Here is a 23,359-nt window from a genome sequence, read left to right as displayed (position 1 = left end):
TCTGACTTCTCGGAGCTGAGAACAATGTGGTTCTGTGTCCGGGAGCCTGGGCTGCAGAGTTGGGTTTCACTGGCACTCCCTGAGAGCCACTGCACGCCCGGGGCTGGGGGCCTCAGCGGTGAGCTCGCCCCCTCCCCCCTGGCCCCGCCTGCCAGGCTCGCTGTCCTCACTGAAGGGAGGTGGGGCATGTGACTGGTTCCAGGTCCCCGAACAGCTGAGTGCTGGCAGTACCCTTGAACAATTTCATGAAGGCTGGGGCGACCATCTGGCTGAGTGACCAAGCTTTTCCCCAGGCTGGACGTGCTCATCTAGCTTTTGGGGGGCCTAGAACCTCAGCAGACCTGACCTTAGGGTCGCCCATTCTTAATACAAATGACTATGTTTCCTGGAACGATTTTTAGGCATTGCTGGTTGCCAAGAGAAGGGACACTAAGCCGGCATGTCCTCATTCTTTTTACCCCAGATCTAGCCGCAGGCCAGGCCTGCATCAGAGAGCCATCTGGTAGGCTGCAGTGTGATGCTGTGTGTGCCTCAGTGGGCACTAGCATCCTGGGTCCTTAAGGCAGAGTGACCTTGGTGCTCTTGAAGGCTGGTCGAGTGAGGACACCAACCCACAAATATTTCTACAGAATCCGGAACTGAGATGCCGAGGCAGAAGTCATGCAGACTCCGGAGAGCAGCAAGGCTTTAACCTTGCTTTAGCTTTAATTAGCTCTGCTGATGAAGCACACGGGTGAAGGGATGTTCTCACACCTACTCTGGGCTCAATGGGAAAGCGTGCTAGAGGCAAGCTGTGGTTTCTGCCCTGGCCACGAAGGGCAGCGGCAGAGCGGGAAGCTGCTGGCCATGGGTCTGCACTGCACCCTCAGTTTTCAGTGAGCTGATGCTTCTCTGGTGCTGGAACCATGCCTGGCACGTAGCAGCTGCTCAGTAAGTGCTTTGTGAAGCAACAGATACACATAGGAAGGAATAAATACAGCTGCCTTCATCTTCAAGAACGGTCAATGACACAGCACCTTTTCCAGAGGGGACCCAGAGTTTACTGCAAAGACCATTCAGAGGTAGCGACCTTTCTGGGCTCCTGTTCTGGGATCATGGCTTTGTTACTGTGGGCAAGTCACACCCCTTCCCCAGACATCGGCTTCTCTGCAGAAGAAGCACCACAACACATGTTCAGGGGGCTCTTAGAAGGGCTATGTGTGCCCTATGAAATAACGGTAAAGACCCTTCTGGCGCGAAAGGTGTTTGAAAAGCTCCCAACAGTGCCTGCATCAGCTTCTCTATCCAAGATGCTGACACATCACCCAAAACTCCAACTTTCCCAGCAGGATCTGTATGCTTAGCTGCCCCTGGTAAAATGAAGGCACTTGGAAGTCCTCAAATATCAGGTGTGGATTTCAGACCCTGTTTGTGAGAGGGTACAAGGTTCCTGGGCTTAGAGTCACCACCTCGTGTTGGGCCCCCGCGGAAGTCATCTCTCCCCTGGGCCTCCCTCGGTGTGAGGTGACCGGCAGGGACAGAGGAGCAGGTCGCAGGCCTCCAGGGGGCGCTCCAGCCCACGGAGCGTGGACTGTAGGTGGCCTCTGAAGGAATGCGGGCCTTCCGTGGTGGATCAAGGTAATGCAGGCTGGTGTGTAACCAGGTTCTGAGAGCTCTGCCCTGTACATCATTCCTGAGTCCACCTTCTCAGGGTGGAAGCAGCCCCAAGACCCAGCAGAGTGCTGAGCGGGGGCCGGAGGGGGTGCCGATCCTGGTGCTGCCTCTAACTGCTCGTTACCTTGGATAAGTCCTTTCCACTTCTCCAGGCTTATGTAAGGGATGGTACCAGTAACAGGAGCCTTGGAAGGTTAGTGTGAGAAGTAAAACGAACCAAAGCCTGTAAAAGCCCTTCACAGGCAACAACATGCTGTATTCTTGAGGGGCCAGAAGACAGGCCCATGGAATCAAGAGACCCGTGGGAATTGATAAAAGGAGTCTCCTGTCCATAGGCAGTCTAGAAGCACAGTCCCATCTTTATTTCTTTGAGGTGGGCAGGGTGAGGAATACCACTGTTATGTTCCAATGGGTAACAGGCCTAGAGCAGGAAGGTGCCCAGGGTTACAGAGCACCCCGTGGGCCAGAAGGCACTCAGAGGTTACCAGCTATGGCCTTCAGTCCTCAGGGTGGGGGAAAGGCTAGAGGAAGGAGGGCCCTGGAGATCCTCCCAGCCAGCTGAGGGGTGGGGACGGGGCCTCCCTACCTCCCAGCCCAAGATTCCACATGAGGCTAGCTGCAGGCCCCCGGCTCAGCCCCTCGTCCAAGAACCTGGGTGGGGAAGGCCTGCACCCGGCCCTCGTCCTGGGCACAGCTCCCACAGAGCCCGATGCAGAGCCTCTCAGAGACGCAGAGCCCCTGCCGAGGCGATGGTAGGCCGGGTACACACCCTGGCCCTGCCTTTCCTGGCAACGTGACCTGGGGTGGCTGCTCCCTCCTTGGCCACCACGAACTCTTCTGTAAGTTCAGGACAATGGTACTGGCCCCTCCTCCCAGTCTGAGTGCTTTAGAAGCTCCTTGGAGGGGATCCCTGGGTGGCTCAGCGGTTTAGCGTCGCCTTCAGCCCAGGGTGTGATCCAGGAGACCCCAGATGGAGTCCCACGTCGGGCTTCCTGCATGGAGCCTGCTTCTGCCTGTATCTCTGCCTCTCCCTCTCTCTGTATCTCTCATGAATAAATAATAAAAATAAAATCTTAAAAAAAAAAAAAAAGAAGCTCCTTGGAGTGGGGGTGGGTGTCATTCAAGGCTCACATCCCATGGGAGCTGCCTCCTCCATGGCCTGGCAAATGAGGACAACAACTCGGCCCCGGCCAAGCAGTTGGAGAGCAGCTGCAGCCGCTGAAGGGCATTCACCACCTTTGTCCACCTTAGTCTCAACTGGGAGGTGAGTGGGCTGGGGTCAAGATCCTCCTGAGAGGCTCTGGCACCCGCCCAAGGCAGCCAGTGAGGGAGTGGCGGGCAGCCCTGGGTGGGTCGGCCTGCCTATCTCCAGCAGCGTGGCCTTGCTCACATCACTGAACCCCTCCACAGCATGACAATCACCTCCTAACACACGTGGGAGGGCTGAGTGAGGTAAGTGAACAGCGCCCAGGATGCTGCAGACCGGAGGTCTCCATGAGACCACACGTTCCCTTCCTCGGTCTGGCAAAGCCACAATGAACGTGCTCCCTCTTCCTTCTGGTCTGGCCTGTCCCCACCCTGGTGTGTGTCTCTGGGAATCCTGGCCCTAGCTGCAGGCGTGTCCTCTGCTCGCCGCAGGGTGCCACTGGCCCTGGCTGGGGGATTACCTTCTCTGGATGTCCATCTCTTCAGGAGAGGGGCCATTCTGCACCTGACGCTGGGTGGAGGGGCCTGTGGGGCAGAGAAGCACAGAAGCACAGTGGTTAGTGGAGAAGGAAGGCTCTGGCAAAGCAACCTGGAGCTCTCCCCGTCTGCCCTCCTGGCCCACAGGAGCGGTCCCTGCCCTCTCAACGGGTCTCCAGCCTGTCCCATCAATCACCTCTCTCTCCCCGTCTTAAGGTTCTTCTCTCAGAGCCCAGTACAGGACAACATTGCTCGCGTGGCTCAGAGTCCATCACGTAGCTATTGAACCCTCTCTCCTTCCCTTTCACACTGCACTTGCCGTGTCCTTACTTCTTCACTGTCTCAGGGCCTCTCCACGTCCCACCAAGCCGTTCCAACTAAAATCACCAGTGTGCTCAGTATCACCAAACCCAGGAGATCCATTCTGTCCTGCCTTTTGAGCAGGAAGGTTCAGTGGGTTCAGTGTCAGAGCCAGGGATTTCACATCTGGTCTGGTGGGGCCGCAGCCTGGCCTCCTCACCATGATGCGGGGCCCTCCTGTCTGCATCTAGGAGCCTGCAGCTGTGGGTGGGAAGGACACAGTGAGGCACAGATGGCAGAGGCTGTCACGGACAGAGCCTTCCAGGCCACACCCTTGCCCTGGACTCTGAAGGCAGGGCCCAGAGCAGTCCAGGTCTGCTGCGTGCACCCTATGTTCAGATGGGGGCTGGCGCTGTGCCACTCGTGCAAGAAAAGGCAGGCTTCTGCCCTAAACTGAGAAAGAGCTGATTGTTCCCTTCTCTTTGCCAGCTCAGATGTCACTGAGGAACTGCACAGAGTCACAGTGACAGGGAGGGACCCTGGGCAGGCTGGTCTGACCTCACTGACTACATGGGGAAGGAGCTTGTATCTCCCTCTAGGACAAAGGGGCAGCCACGGTTAGCCCATAGCAAAGCCCACAATGTGTGCAAGGCTTCTCCCACAAGTGCTTTGAGCTGCAGAAGGACTGGCAGGTGGTCCCTGGATCTGGGGCACAGCTGGGGAGAGAGAACAACAGAATCTCAAAGCCAAAATGGATCATCTGATTGTAGGGCAGTCTCCTCCCCGTGCAGGAGTCTCCTGTGTGCCTCCCAGGCAGCTACTGTTGCCCAGTCCCAGCAACGGAAGCCACTACCTCCATGTGACCACGACCACATGCTTGCTTCCACAGAGGTCTTAAACCTGCCCATCCTCAAAGACCCTGTCTCTACCACCAGGAGGGACACAACGTGAGTCAAATCTTTCCATGCCCTGAGCGAGCTTCCACGTTCAGCAGTCTCTAGACTTGCTGTCCTGGGCCCTAGTACCCACTTTAGTCAAGTTCTTAGGGAGCCACGTCTTGCTGCTTTCCTGGCCCCAGTATGAATGTTCCAGCTGGGGAAGGAGGAGGCCAGTGGGCCTTCTGCTTGGTGGGAGGAGAGTGCCCTCCAGCACTCAGGGAAAAATGCTTCCCTGGGTCAAGCTGCCGGAGCCCGCCCTTGCTTGGTGCCTTCTGCTGCGCTCTCATGATGGGCAGGAGAGAAGGTGCCTAAGTGCTTTTACAGACATGACTTGTAAATACCTCGCGTGGCGGCCTGGCACACGATAGGCATCAGATCAATCTCAGCTTTCTTTCTCCAACTCTAAACACGTTTTAAAAATTAAATAATTTAACATATAATTTTGATCTTTTTAATAGAAATTGGTTTTTCTGACTTTAAGTAACATGTAACATGTTCAGCACAGACTTTTGAAAATTTAAAACACATCCTTGGGGCACCTGGGTGGCTCAGTCAGTTGGGCATCTGCCTTCGGTTCAGGTCGTGATCCTGGGGTCCTGGGATTGAGTCCCACATCAGGGTCCCTGCCTCTCCCTCTGCCCCTCACCTCACTCGTGTGTGCTCTCTCTCGCTCTCTCAAGTAAATAAATAAAATCCTAAAAACAAACAAATAAACAACAAATCCTTGATGGGGCTCTTTCTCTCCTACAGGGAAGACCCAGGTGCTAGTGCTCCTTCCTCCTTGTTCTCAGGAAGTAGGAGTGGGAGCAGATCTCTGCTATCCGGCAGAGTCCAGGCACTTTCCTAAATTGTTTTAAAAAGATTTATTATTTATTCATGAGAGAGAGAAAGAGAGAGGCAGAGACATGGGCTGAGGGAGAAGCAGGCTCCATGCAGGGAGCCTGATGTGGGACTCGATTCCAGGACCCCAGGATCATGACCTGAGCCCAAGGCAGACACTCAACTGCTGAGCCACCCAGGGGTCCTCACTTTCCTAATTTAATTGAAATTCACCTTCATTCTCGCAACTCTGTCAGCCACTGAGTGGAACTGTAATGGGTGAGGTGGCCTGAAAGGGGAAATGACTTGCTCTGGGTCTCACAGACAGCAAGTGGCAGAGCCAGACTCAATTGACCTGCAAAAGGCCACTCTCCCTTCTGTTCAATCACACCATGGGGTCGGACTGAGACCAGCTTAAGAGTGAAGAATGAAGGTGGCAGGGTGGCAGGCTGGCTCTCCAGGACCACAGGTTGGACAGGTGTCCTCTGACCCCCACCCAGAGGGTCTATGCCTCTACCCACTTGTCCTGGCTGAGGCAGGAAGGATTTGAGACATCTCAGCCTCCCCTCCTCACCCCATTCTGGGAATCAGGGGCAGCTGCTCTGCCTCACTTCAGGGCCTGGCCTCGGCTGCTGAGCCCGTGTCTGAATCTGGAGTCGCCCTTCTTCCAGGGTTGAGCCCGTCCCAGAGACCCTGTCTAGCACGTGGTCTAAGGACTAGAGCCCATCCTTATCTGAGCTAGGCTCTCCTAGCACTGAGGTCATGTGATGCTTGAGCTCTGCTAACAGCTCAGACATCTCTGTGTCTGCTGGCCTGGTCTGGCCTCGGTCACTGGGACTCTTTCCCATCCCATTGTTAGGACCCTAGATGGCAGCAGATGGCCTCCACAGTCTGTGGTCTGTGGTGGTCTTGTGCTGGTGACCCTCATTCTGCCTGTTGGGCTGGACTTCCTCCCAACACCTTCAGCCAGCCAATTCCTTCAGAGGGTGGAGGACGTCGGACAGGAACCTGGCTGTTCCCAGGGGGCTCTGGCCCCTACACTGCAGGCATACTTCAAGACTAGACAGTTGGGGGACGCCCAAATGGCTCAGTGGTTGAGTGTTTGCCTTCGGCTCAGGTCGTGATCCCAGGGTCCTGGGACTGAGTCCCACATCGGGCTCCCTGCAAGGAGTCTGCTTCTGCCTCTACCCATGTCTCTGCCTCTGTGTCTCTCATAAATAAATCGATAAAATCTTACAAAAAAACAAAACACTAGACAGTTGGAATTTTAGACACTGCAAAGGAGGAAGAGAAAAGGCTTGGCTGTATAAGGCGTTCCATTCTTCTCAAACCAAGAAAATGTTAGTCTGTTTTGAACTACAAGGATCCTTAATGTTAGGAAGCACGGTCCCTTTGTCTCAGAGGTGGGAGCTGCGGCCCGGGAAAGGGGCCTGGGAGTGTCACACGGGGTATCTGCAGCAGCCATGAGGTTCCCACTGTCTCCTTCCTTACTCCTGGCCTATTTCCCCCACTGGCCCCAGTGGCCTCAGTGGCAGAGCAGGGAGGAGGGCAGGGGGGAGGATTTCTCCTCCTGAGCTGTCTAGGATTCCTTGGGAAAGCCCTGGCACAGCCCATTTGCAGGAGCTTCCTCAGTGGGAAATCCCGGGGTTGGAACACTGGGTGGCTGTTAATCACTCCCATGTGTCCCAGAGCCGAGTTATTTCTGGGTAGTCCCTGTGGTGCAACTGGAAGCCAAGGTGGAGGCCATGCAGAGACCCCTGCCATGGAGTCGTCTCAGGTCAGCCATGCCCTCGCCTTCAGGATCCTGGTGAGAGGGATAGGGGGGACCCCTGGCTCCCCCGCCCTCCTTGGCCTCCCACTTCCAGTTGGTGATCAACTCTTACTGCAGCATTGTGCAAGACCCCGACGGAGCCCACCCGCCTCTCCATGCCCACATGCCTGCCTCGGCATTTCTCTCCTGGACTGACTGGACCCTCTGCCTCCACCCTCTCCCCTTGCTTCCTGCCCCTCTTCCACACACATCACAGCCTCCATGATCGGTGGCAAACACAAGCCAGGGGGTTGGGGCTACACTCGGTGGAAGAGGACTCCAGCCTACCGGGTAGCTGCTGCTTCCAGCCCCACCTCTGCAGCAGACCTTTCACATCTGCTCCCTCGACTGACCACATGCTGTGCTCCCCACCTCTCTGTCCTTGGCTGGGGCACTCAGTCTACCTGGGGTGCTGTCTGCAAGGCTCAACGCCACAGTCACCTCATCCAGGAAGCCTTCTTATATCCTCACATTCCTCACTGGTTAATATGCAAGGGCTTGTCACAGCACAGCTTTCTCACTAATATTATAGACGTTTGCAAGCACTCTTGTCTTCCCTATGAGGTCTTGGGCTGCTTGAGGGCAGAGACCATATCTCTTACTCATCACCCCGTGCATAGTACCCAGCTCACACCAGACACTTGGTATGTTTTGCTGAATTGAGGTGGGATGGTTAGAGGGAACTCGTGACCACAGGTGAAGGGAGGGGGCTGAACTCACTCAGATGAAAATAAAAATCCCTTAAGAGATGAGCCACAGAAACACAAGCGATCCCTAAATTCAGGCTTGTTCAGAGAGGAGGCTGGTCAAGGGAGGGTTTCCTGGCTAACTATCCCCTGCCATAACCAGGACTGAGCTGGCAGCAGGACTCAGTCTTTGTCACAGGGCTCTGTGTTTGATGTGCTCTTCGGCACAGACAGAACCCCCTCGGCTCTGCACATAGCTGTGTGCTGACACCCCTCTGTGGAAACGTAGGCCAGACACTCGTTTGGGGAGATCACGTTTATCTGCCTTGTCCCCACAAGGTACTGATCTGGGCAGGCAGGCAGGGAGATGGCCCAGGGTTGGGAGGGAGGAGGCCTGGCCAGGGCTTGGGCCCACACCTGTCAGCTGGGCCTCCTTGCCTATAAAATAAATGTAAATATGACTTCTAAAGCCAACAGTGGCACCTCACAAAGCTGCTGTGAAGAATAAACAGACTGCATGAAAAAGTACTCTGTAAACCATAAAGGCCTGGAAACTTCTTTTTTATTAGTACTAAAAGCAAATTCCTAGGGGTGCCTGGGTGGCTCAGTCGGTTAAGCATCTGACCCTTGATCTCAGCTCAGGCTGTGTGAACCCCGTGTTGGGCTCTGTGCTGAGTGTGGAGCCCCCTTAAAAAAAAAAAAAAAAAAGCGAATTCTCTGGTTGGCCTCTCCTCCGAGTCCAACATCTCTTGCTAATCACTGGCCTGCCTGCATCCTTGCACACTCAAACGGCCCTTTACACCAGTCGGGCTGCTGGTGCTTTTAGGAAGGCTCCCCACTCACAGAGCAGTCCTCTCTGCCAGCCTCCATGCCTGCCTGCACCGCCCAGTCGGTCCCACCAGAGCCCTGTATAAGGTGTGGTGGTGTCTCTTGCAGGTGAGGGGACCTGCTGAGGCCAAGGGGCTCCTGACGCTGGCCTCCATGTCACAGCTTGCTGAGGATGGGCGCTGGTCTGGGGCTTCAATGAAGACAACCCTCATCCTCTCTCATGCGGCTCAGATAAGTGTTGCCAAAGTTACGATAGAGAACCTGTCGGCACTACAGACATGTGAACGAGAAAAAGGGAAATGTGAGGTGGAACAGCAAACAAAGGTGGGGAGAAGCAGGGTGCTGGTGCGTGACCGGTGTGTGGGCCCGGCCCGGGCGGAGGGTGGCCTGTGCCTGCCCTGGCAGATGCCTGTCTGAACAGAGCGAGGGTCAGGGCACGGGGGTGAGGCCCACACTGATACTCGCAGCCGGGCCTGTCTGCTCCACGTCCCGCTGGACAGTGATGCTTCTCGGGGGAAGGAGCTGACTTCCTGCCATCTCTGAGGCCCACTTTCCAGACAGCTTTAAGATCCATCAGACATCTGCTCCTACAGAACATGCTGGTGACCCAGAGGAGGACTATTCATCCTTAGGGGTCAGGAGGTGGGAGAAGATAGAGGAGAAAGCAAAGTTAGATGGGGCTGAGGCTGGGCCAAACTCCAGCCATGAGCCCACCTTGGAGGGGTGATGCAGGAGCCTGGCCAGAGGGGCTGGGGCTGGCCCCCACACCACAGAGGCTGGGGGACTGGAGGGAGAATCCACATGACTACCTGGGGCACTGGTGTCAGCCAGACCAAAGGACAAAGTGGGGCCAGGGGGTCTGAGGTCATCTCTGAGCAGTGGCACTTCTCCCTGGGGCTCCTGGAGGATGTGGGACCCACAAGCAGGGTGGCAATGATCATCCCACCCTTCACAGGGCTGTTGTGAGGTGGGATGTGAGCACACCTGGCGCTGGTACTTTCTAAAGGCTTCTACAGCTCTGTCTTTGACATAAAGATTTGACAGAGGATTCTAATGTGAGGTACACTCATCTTTGGGAAAGCCACCCTTGTGTAACAGAAAGGGGCTGGGGGAGAGCAGCTGAGATAGGAAAACCAGGTCGCACGACTGGCTCCAGGAGAATGAACCAGCCGTGGGGGATGCTTGGCCCCGGTCCTGCCCAGTGGTAGGGGGCACCTCCCTGTGGGGACTCAGCTAGTGCGGAGCTCCGTGGCCACGAGGACACAGTATGTACGCCTGCCCGGACCAGGAGAGACAGTCAAAATGAACCCAGGCCAACAGCGGTCTGACTTCTACTCTCCAGAGACAGAACTGTTTTGTTCTCTGTACCCCCAGGACATGGTTTCTGGCCTACGATCAACACGCTGGCAGCATTTGTTGAATAAGTGAACGATGAGGCCCCCAAGCAAACCGTGTGAAGATGTCCAACCAAATGTCGAGACTACAGCAGGTGACACATTCTTAAAGTTCTCAGCTCACAGCTGGAAACAGTCAGTGGTCAGGCCGGCGACTGTGCCTCGTAAGCCTTGAGATATTACAGCAGGAGAGACATGGCAGGTCGCCAACAGAGGTGGGGCTCGGAAATGACCACAGATGGGGTAAGGGAAGAGGGAGCCCAGGTTTCCTGAGGAGGTATTATGTTCTGCGCACAGGGTCTGTGTGGGGTTCCCACTGCTGGTCCTCGTCCTCATGGGCGGGAACCTTGCTAGCACTGCTCCCACGGGTGCCTTCAGGACCAGGCAGGCGGCCTTTCAAGTGCTGGCCTAGAGGCCTCTGCACCGTGGACAGTGCTCATGCCCCCAGCAACCCCCACCGGGAGTGAACAGCCCAGGCCTCCTGCTCCCCCTTGTTCCCATTTTCCCTCCCCACTCCTGGCTGGCCTCTTCTGTACTGCTCCAGTTTCTACAAATCCCCTTCAGAGTGAATTTGGGGCCAGGACACCCAAGTTCTTGTTTGAATTCTGCTCAAAGTAGTTCGGTACCTTGAGAAATCCCTCCTTCTCTGGGCCCCGGTTTACCATAAAGTGAGAAGGATGGAACCAATGATCACCTAGTTCTAACTCTCTGAAACTGAAAAGGACAAAGAAGGAAAGAGACCAAGATGGGGACAGTGGTTACCTGTAGATTGTGGGATTATTTCCCTCTTTTTCAACTTCCAAATTCTGTACACGTGTGACGTATTACCTTACAATAAAGAAACACATGGCTGAGAGTCCCCACGGAGGGAACAAGTGCTCCTCCGTGACTCCATTCTCTATGAGTCTGGTGGTGCGGGGTAGATGGAGGCCCTTACGGCTCCTGGCCCAGGTACCCCACTTTAAATTATACAGCCTAAGGTAGGCAGATAAGCTGAGGTGTTGCTGACACCTCCTCCTGAGAGAGACTGTCCTCCTGCCTGTCCATTAACATTCATGAGGCTCTGGGACATCGACCCCCTGGGCTCCTCTGGGACAGAAGGGACAGGCTAGGTTTCGAGTTAGTCTCTATAGGAAAGGCATCCCCTGGGCCTCCTGAAAAGATGGAACCTGAGATCCCAGGAGTGCCAGGGACAAAGGATCCAGCACCTGCTCAGTGATGCTTGATGGCATTTCTGGCCAGCAAACGACAGCTACTTAATCTGGGTTGGGCAGAGTCCCAAGCCCCTCTGAGGTCCCCTCCTCCTCTCTGCCATCTCTGGCTGCCTCCTTCCCCTCTCTCTAGAAGGCCCCTGCATTTTGGGTTGATTTAAAAGCAGCTCTCTGTGATGGAGGCAGCTTCCTAGACCAACGCCTTAGCACCCATTCCCTCTCCTTTCAGGGCTTCTACTGCCAGGTAAGCTAGTACCCATGTGGGAATGGAGTCTGTGGTCTGGGCTTGAGTCTTTGAAGTTGCCTTGCCAAGGCCACACAGGAATTGGTGGTAGAGCTGGGACCAGCGCCCAGGACAAATGTCTCCCTACTTCCCTATTTCCACGCTTAAAAAGCCAAGGTGTCTGGGCAGTAGACAACCCTGACTGCCACCTCCTGCTTTCATGACAGCTCAGTTGCTTGCCTGGGTTACCCTGGGTGAATCTTCCAGTGCCTTTCCCACCAAGGCCTTGCTTATGAACCGAGGCTCACGGTGGGCTGATACATGAGGTAGCTGAGGGGTCACCCATTATGCCCTTGTAACAGACCCTCACTCCTGAGCCTGCAAGTTACGGTTCAATCGTCACCCCCTGGTGACCAATGGCTAACCCTGCATCAAAGAGGCCAGTGTCTAAATGACCTGAAGCCCTGGAAGGTCAGCCAGTGCAGATGCGCGGACTGTGATTCCGAGAAGGAGCTAAGGCCTGGGCCACACAGTGAGAAGCACCCGCCTGGAGTCTAGAGAAGACAGGCCTTTGCACTGTGCCAAGGGCAGCAGGAGACCTGTGGAGGCAGCAGCCCCTGCTCCCTGTCCTCGTCCTTGCATAGAAGGCCTGGGAGGCCCTGTTCTCGGGACAAGTGAGGCTGGGACCTAGGCCCCTGGCTTCCAGGCCAGGACACCGCCAACCAGCCTGCCTCATCCCCTCAGACTGTGTTCCTCAGGCCACTTATTTTCCTGCTGAAATAACTTGTCTCCCTTTCCTAATAAGCTCACTGCAGCACATATAACAAACCTTGAAAAGAATCTCAGAATAAAGAACAATAGAAATCTGTCATACCTTTACAGTGTGCTGACAAAGTCCCCCTGCATGATTTGGTCATTAACCTACTAACTTTCCAGGGTGGGGCCTATCAGACCTCTCTTAGAGGCAAAGAGTTGGAGGCTCGGAGAGGGTAAGTGACCACCCAAGGCCACAGAGGAGCCCACGTCTCCTGAGCTCAGTCTGTACACTGCTTCTGCCCACATTTCTGTGATGCCTCAGTGCAAAACAGGGTTTACCCTCTGGTCAGCCACTAATGGGTGCTCTATCCCAAGACCCAGAGCTCATGCCCACCATCCCAGCTGATGGGAGCAGAAGGAGAGGCCCGTGAGGGGCGGGGAGGAGGAGTCCATGAAGAGGAGCAGGGAGGAGCCCTTGTGAAGAAGAGGAAAGACCCCCCCCCGCCCCGAGAAGAGCAGGGAGGAGCCCCCCAGTGGGAAGGAAGGAGCCCCCTCCCTCCACGCGGTGTGGGGAGCCCCCATGAAGAACAGGGAGGAGCCCCCTGTGAGGACAGGAGCAGCCCCCTTCCCACCCTGAGGAGCACGGAGGGGCCCATCACCTACAGCTCACTCTGCAAAGCACGGTGCAGTCGCAGTGGCAGAAGCAGAAGCAGTGGAAGGTCCACTCTCTGCTGACCATTACGGGCAGGCCCCCGGGCGCAGTGCAGGAGGGCGCTTCTCGCATCCCGGCCACTTACCTCTTCTTCCTCAGCCTCCCGGCTTATGCAGTGGGAAACCGATATGCCAGCCAGCCGTCAAATGGGCTTCACTGTCTCAATCTTTAATGAGGCTTCCCAGCTAACCTATCAGAACCCTCCCGCCTACCTGATCCCAGCAAGCTCTGGGGGCTGCGGAGAGGTGTCCAGGCCCCTGTGGGGTCAGCTCACAGGCCCTGGTGACAGCAGGTGTCTGCCAGAAGAACCCCCCGCCACAGCTCTCCTCTTGTCCACTGTGGGCAATGGGACGGGGCAGGGTGGGCACAGAGCCAGAATGCAACAGGTGAATAGCTGGAGGCTGGGGCCTGGGCACTGTGGCCTAGGCCACCCGCTCTCCCCAGGCTCCCCTGGGGTCCCGGCTGATGGTCCTCACGCGTCCCCTCCTTGCCATCATGTTTGCTTCCTCCCAACCAATCCCTGCCACTCCTGGTTTCTTTCCCAGCCCAACCAGCTTGAAGGCCTGCAAGAGCTCAGTCCTTCCACCTGCCGGCAGGCATGCATCTCTTGCACTGCCCTGGGACCCCTTCCTGTCGTCACGGCCATAGGCACGGAGGCCATTCCTTCTGCTGGGAAGACACATCCGCCCTTCCCTGACTGGCAACCCCACAGAGCCCAGGCTAGGTGGGTCTGTCTCTGCGGAGCATTCCCTGGTTCCCCAGGGAGCAGCATGGGTAGCATCCCCCTCAACCCTTTGCCTGCTCTACTCTAGTGACCTTTACTGTCATGCCCTAAGGAATGCACCCACTGCCAATATCTGAGTTTCTCCTCGGTTTATTCCACTGAACTGTGAGCTCCAGAGCAAATCCCACGCTTCTCCCTGCTTGTCCCCAGGCAGCCTGCACAGGGCCCGGCAGGAAGTGCACCAAGCACGTCCATGCAGCTTGCCCAAAGCCAGCCTCACATTCTCCCTGTGGGTACCTGGTCAGCCCTGGTCCGACTAGGCTTGCCCCTCTGTGCCTTTTCTCGGTCCCCAGGAAATGTCGTCTCTCCAGAAAACTACCTCTCAGGTCTGCCTTCTCCGGGCTGTCTGGGCCCCAGCTCTTGAATGGGGTCTCTCAGCCTCAGGCTCACCCCTTGAGCCATATCTGCAGACGAAACATCAGGAAGCACAGCTCTTCTGTGCCGTTCCCCGGCCAGGGCCCAAGCAGGTCCTACCAGCACTCACGGGAAACTCTTTTGGGCCTGAGGCCTCCTCTGCTCAAACGTGCCTGGCCCAGCCGCTAACCGCCTTCTCCAGCTCCCTCTTCCCCTACCAGTGACTTACTTGGGCCAGACCCCACCCTCTTTACCATCTTCCCTTGTGGATACTGATTGTTCCCTCTTTCTATCCCTGGGTATAAACGGCAAATATGCAAAATATGCACAAATTTGTAAGGGACAGCACTGGACTTCAAGGGAATTGGCATCTCCGTCTTCTCCAGACACTGACTGGGAGGGCCACCTGGAAGCTGGCAGCTCACCTCCCCCTCTACTTCCTCCCTGAAGCAGGGCTCACGTGGTCCTGCCTGTCCAGACCTTCCTCAAACAAATGACATCCATTCTCAGGGTCTCTGGGACCCTGGGCTAGGTAGTCAGGGTCCGTCTTTGGGATTGTACCTTCCCATCTGTGGGGTTAAAGTAGAGAGGCAGCATCACTGTGCCGACAGCAGCCCCACTGTTATGAGGTTCTCACCATGTGCCAGGCACGGGGTGCCTGGACTTGAAGTCACTTGGAGCTAGAGGCAGCCCTGGCTCTGTCACTTATTCTTGGCCTTGGACGGGTTACTGTAACTCTGTTTTCTTATCTGAAAAATAAAAAAGCACCCTCTGTCTTGGCTGATGTGGCCCATGAGGCCCTCTGCAAACTAGCTAATTAGATATATTTGTTTCTTCAACAGGTATTTATTCCCAATTTTTTACTCTGATGGAGGAAAGCAAGAGAGGGAAGTTATTTCTAGACCAGATCATGTAAGAACATTCTGTTAATGGTGCGTGGCTTGGCTAATCTCCAGCTGTGCCAGAGTCCCCGGGGTCAAACCTGGTGGGCAGCAGTCCCCCTGTGCCAGTCACTCCTACCCGCTGCTTCTGAGGCCAGTTTACTCTCCGCCGTCCACTCCTAAGCTGAAACGGCTCCCACACCTGCAGCAGGCCCTCCCACCCGGGGTGGGCACCCCAACAGCTTGGTGGTGCTCTGGGCGTATATGGAGGAACGGAGAATGCAGACCACCTGGAGAATCAGGTTTACCGCAAATAATAATTCAAATAATTCAATAATTCAAAATTGGGAAATAAGCACAGATAGATCAAGGAGTAGAACAGAAAATGTGCATGAGTCTGGAGTGACTTTGGGCCACACCACAACCAGCACAGGAGGGGCAGGCTCCCAGCCAGCACTCCCAGCCCATCCGCATACTCCAGCCCAGCCCCAGGTGCCCCGTCGCCTAACGGCTGCTCCTCTTCAGGAGATCACGTGCATCTTCCTGAAATGTTTCTGTCTTTCCTGCCTCTCTCTGGTAGTCCCTCTGCTTGCACTGAGGCATGTCCCCTCTTGTGCCCCACAGGCCTGCCATCCCCCCGAGGCCTGCTCTGGGATTTGCACGAGACACCTCCTGACATCTTCACAAGGGAATGCTCTTCCTCAGAGCCCCGCCCGGCCTGGCGCCCTGACTGTCTTTTATTAGAGCCGTGTAGGTGCTTGTCGGCACCCCTACTGGACTTCGAGTACCTTGCATAAGAGAAACACCCTGTATTTATGCTTCCGCATCACCGTGTTGAATTCTCAAAACAATGTGACAAGCTATTATTATTACTCCACATAATAGAACAGAAAATGGAGCTTCAGAGGCATGAATCACCCATCTAAATCCGTGGCAGAGCCGGGTCAAGCCAGGAATCTTTCAGTTACACCTTTCTGCCATCACCAACGGGGCCTGTGTTGCTCTGAAATGGAGAGACAGGCAGGTGTGTTGTCTGTGCACAGTGGTGACCGAGGCCAGCCTCCAGACAAACCATCACTGACTCCATCTGGGAGGCAGTCAGAATGGCTCAGAAGCGGGGCAGTCAGAGCCTGAAGCTCTCAGGCAGCTGCAGGTCAACTGTGAATCTGCTGGGCCCCTGCTAAGAGCCGTGGCTCCGGGGCAGAGATATCCAGGCTGTGATTCTTCATCTCTGAAGAACTGTTTGGCAGGGAGAGGAGGCCATGACGGCCTGGGCCTTGGGGGGAGGGCTCCTTCCTCACAGCTCCGGGGAAGGGCTGTGCCTTAGAATGTTATACTCAAAGGTGGTCCTTCAAGCCCTGGCCCTGCCGCCTATTCCGCAGCCTCGTCCTGTCTCCCACAGCTTCCAGGATGGGCAGTGCTCCTGGCAGTGAGGGGGGCCAGACTCTGGCAATCTCTGTGCCTTGCACACATAGCTGCCTCTTTCCGGAACTGCCTCTTCTCTCACTGGCAAACTTCTCCCCGTGCTTTAAGAGCCAGATCAGTCTCGCCCACCGCAGGGGCTTTCCTGACGGCTCTGTCCCTCTACCTCAGCCCTCGTGCCAGGCCTCCTCTCTAGTCTCTACAGGCCCTGCCCTGCCCTCTGCCATAGCACACACCGTGCTGCACTGTCAAGTCTCCCTTCTCCCCTTGACTGAGCCCCAAGAACACTGGACCCTGCCTCCCTACCTTTGTGTGCTGGTGCACCGCCCAGAATGGATGCTCTGTAAATGGCTGTGCATTCATTCATCACACAAATATCCCTGAGAGCACACAATTGCTCCCTTGGAACTTACACAACGAAGACATACATGTAACGAGAACATAGGAGGTAAGAAAACCAAAGTGGTAGGTGATAATTAGGGGATGAGTGAGCAGAGGTGAAGGAGCTATGGGCTATGTGGAAGGAGGAACACTCCAAGCCAAAGGGACATAGGTGTAAGACCCTGTGTCAGGAGCATGTGTGGCGTGCAACAAGGAGGCCAATGTGCCTGGAAAGAAGTGGCTGAAGTAGAGTGAGGGGGAGGTGGGCTCAGAAGGTGCCAGGACCAAGTAGTCCTTGCAGGCCTTGCTAAGGATTTGGGTGTGATTCTGAGTAAGACTAGAAGTCTCTGGAGAGTCTTGAGCAAAGGTTGACCTGACCTGAACTGGACTCGAAAAGACCAATCTGCACGTGAAGAACAGACTATCATGAGCCAAGCGTAGAAGCAGGCAAAACAAGTAGGTGTCTGCTGTGAAAACCCAGTCATTCACTGAGTGAATAAAATGGGTGAATGAAGACAGGCAGCAAACAGGTGCGGGGCAGGGCCTCAAATGCTCACACCCTGTCCACTTCAGAAACTGCAGGTCGTACTCAAGTTCTGCACTTGGGTTCCTGAGTCCTTGCGACTATTACTTATTAAGAGATATGAGTTGGCTCTTATCCTGCATGAGCTAAACTTGGCAGGAGGCTGACCTGTGAAATGATCTTCTTTAGGGAAGAAAGACATGCTAGATGAGCAAACAGAAAAGGGATGCTAATGAATTTTTGAATTCCTTCAGATGTAGGAGTTTGGCCACAGAGCTGGGCCCGGCTGAGGGCCCCTAGGAGTCCACCTATGATCAAGCTGGGTTACCACAAAGTGTGGAGGCCACCGCTGGCCAGCATCTCTTCTGAGAAGTGATCAGTGCGACAAGAGAGACTTGGACTGGCAATTAGGAGGCTGGGGCTCTGTCCCTCCCCAGCGTGGCCTTGGGCAAGTCACATACTGCTCTGAGCCTTCATTTCCTTGTCCTGAAAGTGGGGACAACTAATCCCTAATGTCTCCCTGACGATCGCAGAGGATGCTGTGCGACCCAGTGGGATGAGCAAGCACGATAGGATATGGGACAAAGGGGGCCCTGTCCTCTCCTCAAGGAGTGGGGGAATGAGTCCCTGGGGCATGCTCCAGCTTCTCCTATGCCAGTAATGACCCTGCCATTGTGGAGGGATGAGGTCCCAGGACAGTGTTCTAGGAACAAGGACACTCCACTCAAACTCTCACAGGGCTTTATAGCTGACGAATGACATTCCCATCTACCATCTCACTGAGCCTTGTCACGACTTTATAGGCAGTTACTGCATCCATCGTGAAGATAAGGAAGCTGGGCTAAGGGTGGCTTGCTCAAGGTTGCCTGGCTGCTCCGTGTGCCAGGCCAGAGGCATGGGTCTGCCACCCTGTCATCTGCCCCCAGAGTCTGTGTCATTTCTGCCAATCACCTGTGCCAACCACAGGCTGCTCACCATGCCCCAGCCAGAGGCATATGGGCAGGAGCTGGCAAGGCCGACCATGCAGCATCCTGAGCCCTGACTGGGCCCTGGCATGCAGGCCGTGGCTGTAGAAAACTAAAAGCCCCAAAGAAATCTGCCCACTAGTGTTAGGGAGAAAACCTGGGGGCTGGTGGAAGGGGGTATTTCTTCTCCAGGAAATGAACTGCAAACAAACCAGCAGTTCTTTAAAGGAAGACAATGGTGGGATGTTTGGAAATCAGGGGTCCCCAAGAGGGATACAGAGTGCTGTTAGTGGGTAGAGGGAGACCCCAATGTCAGGCAGAGCTTCTTTCCAGACCCTTGATTTGAAGTCCCAAACCACGGAGACCTGCTCGTATCCCATCCTCCTTATCCTTGGCTGCTCCCACCTACCCTCAGTCCCAGGGCCACAGCCGGGTTCAAGCACCACCTCTCCCACCACCCTGCACTCCTGACCGTCCCAGCCCTGCAGCCTGGCCTCCCGCTCTATGTCCCAAAGCAGGGTGGTCAGCATCACCACAGGAGTTGATATAATTAGTTAACATTTCAAATATGGGGGAAAAAAAAGAGTAACTTCCAAGTGTTATAGTAATTTCCAGGTGACAAAGTCATGAACGCCATGTCAGTTTACCCTCACAACAACCCTGTGAGGTAGGTATGATGAACCTGTTGTACAGAGGGAGAAACGTCTCCGAAATGTACGGTAGCTTGCCCAGGGCACACTCTTGGCACAAGCAGTGCTTGAACCCAGATCCACCTGACTCCACGTATGATGTGCACACGCCGCAAACAACTGTAGGTTCGTGAACACAAGGCTGCTGGCCGAGGAAGGTGCGCTCCTTTGTTTAGGGGTGGTGGTAGGCGGGCCAAGGTGACGGGTGCGATTTCTGTGTGAGACAATTCTATTTGCCATGTCCCTCAATCACAGATAGCACCCCTCACCTTGCGCCCAGTTTCACAGGCTTGCGAGCGATGCTGGTTCAGGAATGCCGTCTTGGTCTCCAGACGATGGCGTGATGGCAGGAAGTGCCAGGCGACGTGAGGCACACAACACAGATACAGAAATGAAGGGGTGAGCTCCCCCACTCTAGGGTGCTGGAGATGGAAGGAGCGAGATGCCTGCCCTCGAGGGGCTCACAGTCTAGATCAAGCAGGCTGGATGACTGCACATTCAGAGCCAAGGAGTGAGCCCTGAGGTGCACGGGGCACCTGGAGGCTCCCCTGGCACAGCACCACAAGGGACGGAAAGGCCAGCCAGCACACACAGTGGAGGACCCACAAGTATGGCAGCACTGTGAGGGGACAGCATGGCATAGCTGGTGTGACTCATGCACAAGGTAGGAGGACAATGTACATGGGGCAGGAGTGGGCTGTGGAGGGGCTTCCTGAACTGACCCTGGTTCTGCAGAAAGGTCATGCTGGAAGCACCAGCAGGAAGGACAGGCCAAAGAAGGGAGGAGAGGCTGCCCTGTTAGGGTCCTGCTACGAGCCTTCAGAGGACAGACAGTGAGCGTATGGGATGAGTCAGAGACATGTCAGGGGTCAGACACATTGCACACGTCATCAGTGTAAACTGTCCAGCGCCATCAAGGATGGGATTGGGGGCCTGTGCCGAGTTCTAAGATACGACAAGCCTTTGAGTCTTGATTTGCTCACTCAACCTGGCATGATACAGTAAGAGCTCCTAAGTCAGACAGTGTGCTGGTTTCTGAGGGCCCAGCATCAGGACACTTAATGATGCCCAACTGACTGGATTCCCATGGGACAATGCCAAGTGTTGTGAACCTTGGTGATGGAGGCAGAAGTAAAGCTGGGGTAGGGGTGGATGAGGCTGCCACAGTGGCTGGAAAGGCTTCATCCGAGGGGTACCTTTTGGACAGGAGGAGTTGGCCTGAAAGTGTGGGGTGGTGAGTAAGGCAATAGCAGGGGCATCCAGAAGTGTAGTAACATGCAGGCGTAACCAGGCACAGATGTCTCGCCATCTGTGGATCTTGAGCACAGAGGCTAGTCAGGAGCTGGCCAACCCAGGCAGTCAGGAAGAAGGGGGTAGGACGGGGAGGAAGTTCGTCCTTCAGGTAGGGCCCTGCTGGCCCTATGTTCTCGTGTCACAGGTGAGGCAGGTGGGAGGTGAAGACAGCCAAGTGTTTTTGTTTAGGGAAAAAGATAGGTCCATTTTCCACAGAAAGGTTTATGAGAAGGGAAATTAAGCCCCGAGTCTAAGAAGCTACGAAGTGGAATGGTGTGAAGACATGGAGCTGGGCCTGTCTTCATGAGCAGGTGTGTCTAGAAGTCCCGTGCTGGGACTCCTTCCCACGTCTGTTTCCCTGCTGCTCAGGGTATCAACCAAGGACACAAGAGGCTGGGAAAACTGGGAGAACTGCTCGCCCAGCATCAGCACAGTCAGATCTCAGAATGTACCGATGATGTTATTACAAGCAAACCAAGAAAGAAAAGGATATTCCGTTACATTCCTTGAGGTCAATGAAAATATGAACTTCACCATGTGTTTTAATTCACTCCATGTGGATTTCCACTAAGCTACCAGGTTTTTCTTCTTTTTCTTTTTTTAAGGGCCCTAATATAGATAAAATAGATACAGGGGAACGATTTTTGTTGCAGCAGGGTAAGGTCCCTGGTACCTAGTTGGACCCTTGGAGCTCCTCGAAATAACAGTTTGAAACTCACCGCATGCCACCCAGAAACCACAACCAAAGTGGCCTTCCACTCGACCGCTGCTGTTCCAGCCCCTGCCCAGCCTTCCAACACTTTCCAGGCTTTAACGTCCTGGGGGCATTCCCAGCTCTAGTCCATGGCCTGGTCTAGGCCTGTAAAGGAAATCTGATACACGAGGCATGAACTCATTTCTAGACAGCTAGCCTTCAGGACTCCTGCCCTCAGCACTGCACTTTCCTGGAACCCTCGACCTCACTGAGACAGGCGTCACCAACTCATCCGACAGATGAAGAGGCAGAGGCTCGGAGGAGCGGTTCTACCTGGGGCCAGACAGCCTATCTGCAGCTGCCCCGCTGCTCCTGACTTGCACCCAGCGATGCAGCTTTGCGTTACCGCCTGCTGTCCCAGGCAGCCTATCCTGCGACAGAAGTCCGGGTGCTGGGACAGGGTACTCCAGGACACCCCCCTGGGGAAAAGCCTCCTTCCTCCAGCTCTGGGGACGATGGCTGCCTACCGGGAGTGTCCATGGGCCCCAGACCCAGGCGATCTGTGTGGAAAGCCTCAGAGCCACTGTGGGGCGTTCTTTTCTTTTTCCTGACATGGTCTGGCTCAGTCACAACATGAAGTTTGGCCAGCTCCCTGCCAACCCCCATCATTCCCAGTGACCTACTGGGAGAGGCCATGACTCTGGCATGAGTTGGTGGTTGCTGGATCTGATTTCAATAGTTTCTTGGGGTCTTAGTGGGAGTCTGAGGAGTGAACCCTCTGTTTTGGTCCGGGGTCTCCCCACCCTGTCCTGAGTTGACAGCAGGAAAGGTGAAGTGCTGGGAGGGTGAGGTGAAGGATGCTGTGGCTCCTTGAGGCTAGAACAGGGAAGGACTGCCAGCAAGGGCGGGCTGTCCCTTCACCCAGAAACTGACTCAACACCATCAGAACCAAGAGGGGAGACGATGGACAAACGAAGCTATCTGGAGCCCTCCTGAGCACTGCCCTTCACGTTTCTCAGGTCTCTTCTGAAAGAACCCATGGTCCTAGGTCCCAGGGAAAACTCCTTCTTAGGAAGGAGCAGGTGGATCCAGCCTGGGTCTCTGGGGCTAGTGGGAGAGACCTTGGGCGCAGCCCTGGCTCTGCCCCCGATTTTCTGCGTGACCTGTAAGTCCATCTCTTGTCAGGCCTCAGTCCTGTCATCTGCAAAATGTACACTGCTTCATGGCACCCAAGGCTCTCTCTCCTGGTTCCCACTCATTGGCCCACCTGGGCCTCAATGTCTTCCACATCAGCAACGGCCTTGAGGAGGAGGCAGCTTTTCTCAAAAATTCCCTCCACTGGGTGGCTGGATCCCATCAGCTGGGGGGCTCACTTTAGGTGTCGCTAGGGCCCTACTGTCCTGGAACAGCGGGAGATGATGATACAGAGATTGTGGCAAATTCTGAAAGAACCTCAAATCCTCCAACAGAAGAGTGCTGGAGCTGAGGGCGAACAGGGGAGCAGGGCTGCGGGCAGCGGAAGGAAACAAGCTCTTTGTCCTGACACCTGTGAGTATCTCACATAGGAACTGTGTCCCGGAATCCTCTGACAATCGGTGGTTCTATTCTACTCAGTTTACAGATGGACTGACTTGCTCTAAGCAGCAGAGTAGGAATCTGAGCCTAAGTGTGGGGAACAGCACAGCCAGAGAGCACGGAAGCTCCTTCCCCCTTCCCTGCACCTCACCCTCAGCATCTCATCCATCCATCGGGTTCTTCCTGAGTTACATCCTTTATAACAAACCAGTGATCTTAGAAACAAAATGTTTTCCTGAGCTCTTGAGCAAGTTACTCAAACCCGAGGGGCTTGTGGGAACCTCTGATGTACAGCCTGTTGGCCAGATGCACAGGTGACAACCTCAGCTTGACTGGCGTCTGAAGTGGATGGTGGGGCAGGCCTGTGGGGCTGAGCCTTAACCTGTGGGGTCTGACGCCACCTCCTGGCAGACAGTGTCAGGACTGAGTTAAGTTGTAGGATACCCTCCTGGTGCTGCAGGACTGCCTCATGTGTGGAAACCGCACACACCGGGTATCAGAAGTGAAGGACTGTGGGCAGAGGAGACACACAGGAGTGTGATGGGGGTGGCCTCCCTTCACCCAAGGGACCCTGGTGCCAAAATGGACATTCTTACCACTGTGCCATTTTTTTGTAAAGATTTTTAATTTATTTATTCATGAGAGACACAGGAAGAGAGGCAGAGACATAGGCACAGGGAGAAGCAGACTTCCTGTGGGGGAGCCTGATGTGGGACTTGATCCCAGGATCCAGGATCATGACCTGAGCCAAAGGCAGACGCCCAACCACTGAGCCACCCAGGCGT

The 23,359-nt window shown here is 55.1% G+C and overlaps 1 protein-coding gene and 1 non-coding gene across 4 annotated transcripts in view; both read right to left on the bottom strand.

Moving 5' to 3' along the window:
- The window catches only part of EVL (Enah/Vasp-like), a 108,984-nt gene that overhangs the window by 17,650 nt on the left and 67,975 nt on the right, over positions 1–23,359 (bottom strand). For all 3 annotated transcript variants that reach the window (XM_038545709.1, XM_038545707.1, XM_038545708.1), the window contains exon 4: positions 3,321–3,384. In XM_038545709.1, coding sequence (XP_038401637.1) covers positions 3,321–3,384 — 64 coding nt within the window. The remainder of the gene's footprint in view (positions 1–3,320; positions 3,385–23,359) is intronic.
- MIR342 (microRNA mir-342) lies at positions 19,214–19,276 on the bottom strand. Its single transcript, NR_049354.1, has one exon. It is a non-coding gene; the product is annotated as a microRNA mir-342 (primary transcript).

Source organism: Canis lupus, chromosome 8 (genome assembly GCF_011100685.1).
Source record: "Canis lupus familiaris isolate Mischka breed German Shepherd chromosome 8, alternate assembly UU_Cfam_GSD_1.0, whole genome shotgun sequence".
NCBI lineage: Eukaryota > Metazoa > Chordata > Mammalia > Carnivora > Canidae > Canis > Canis lupus.
Note: the sequence above shows the minus strand (reverse complement) of the source record. Positions and strands in the feature narration are given on the sequence as shown.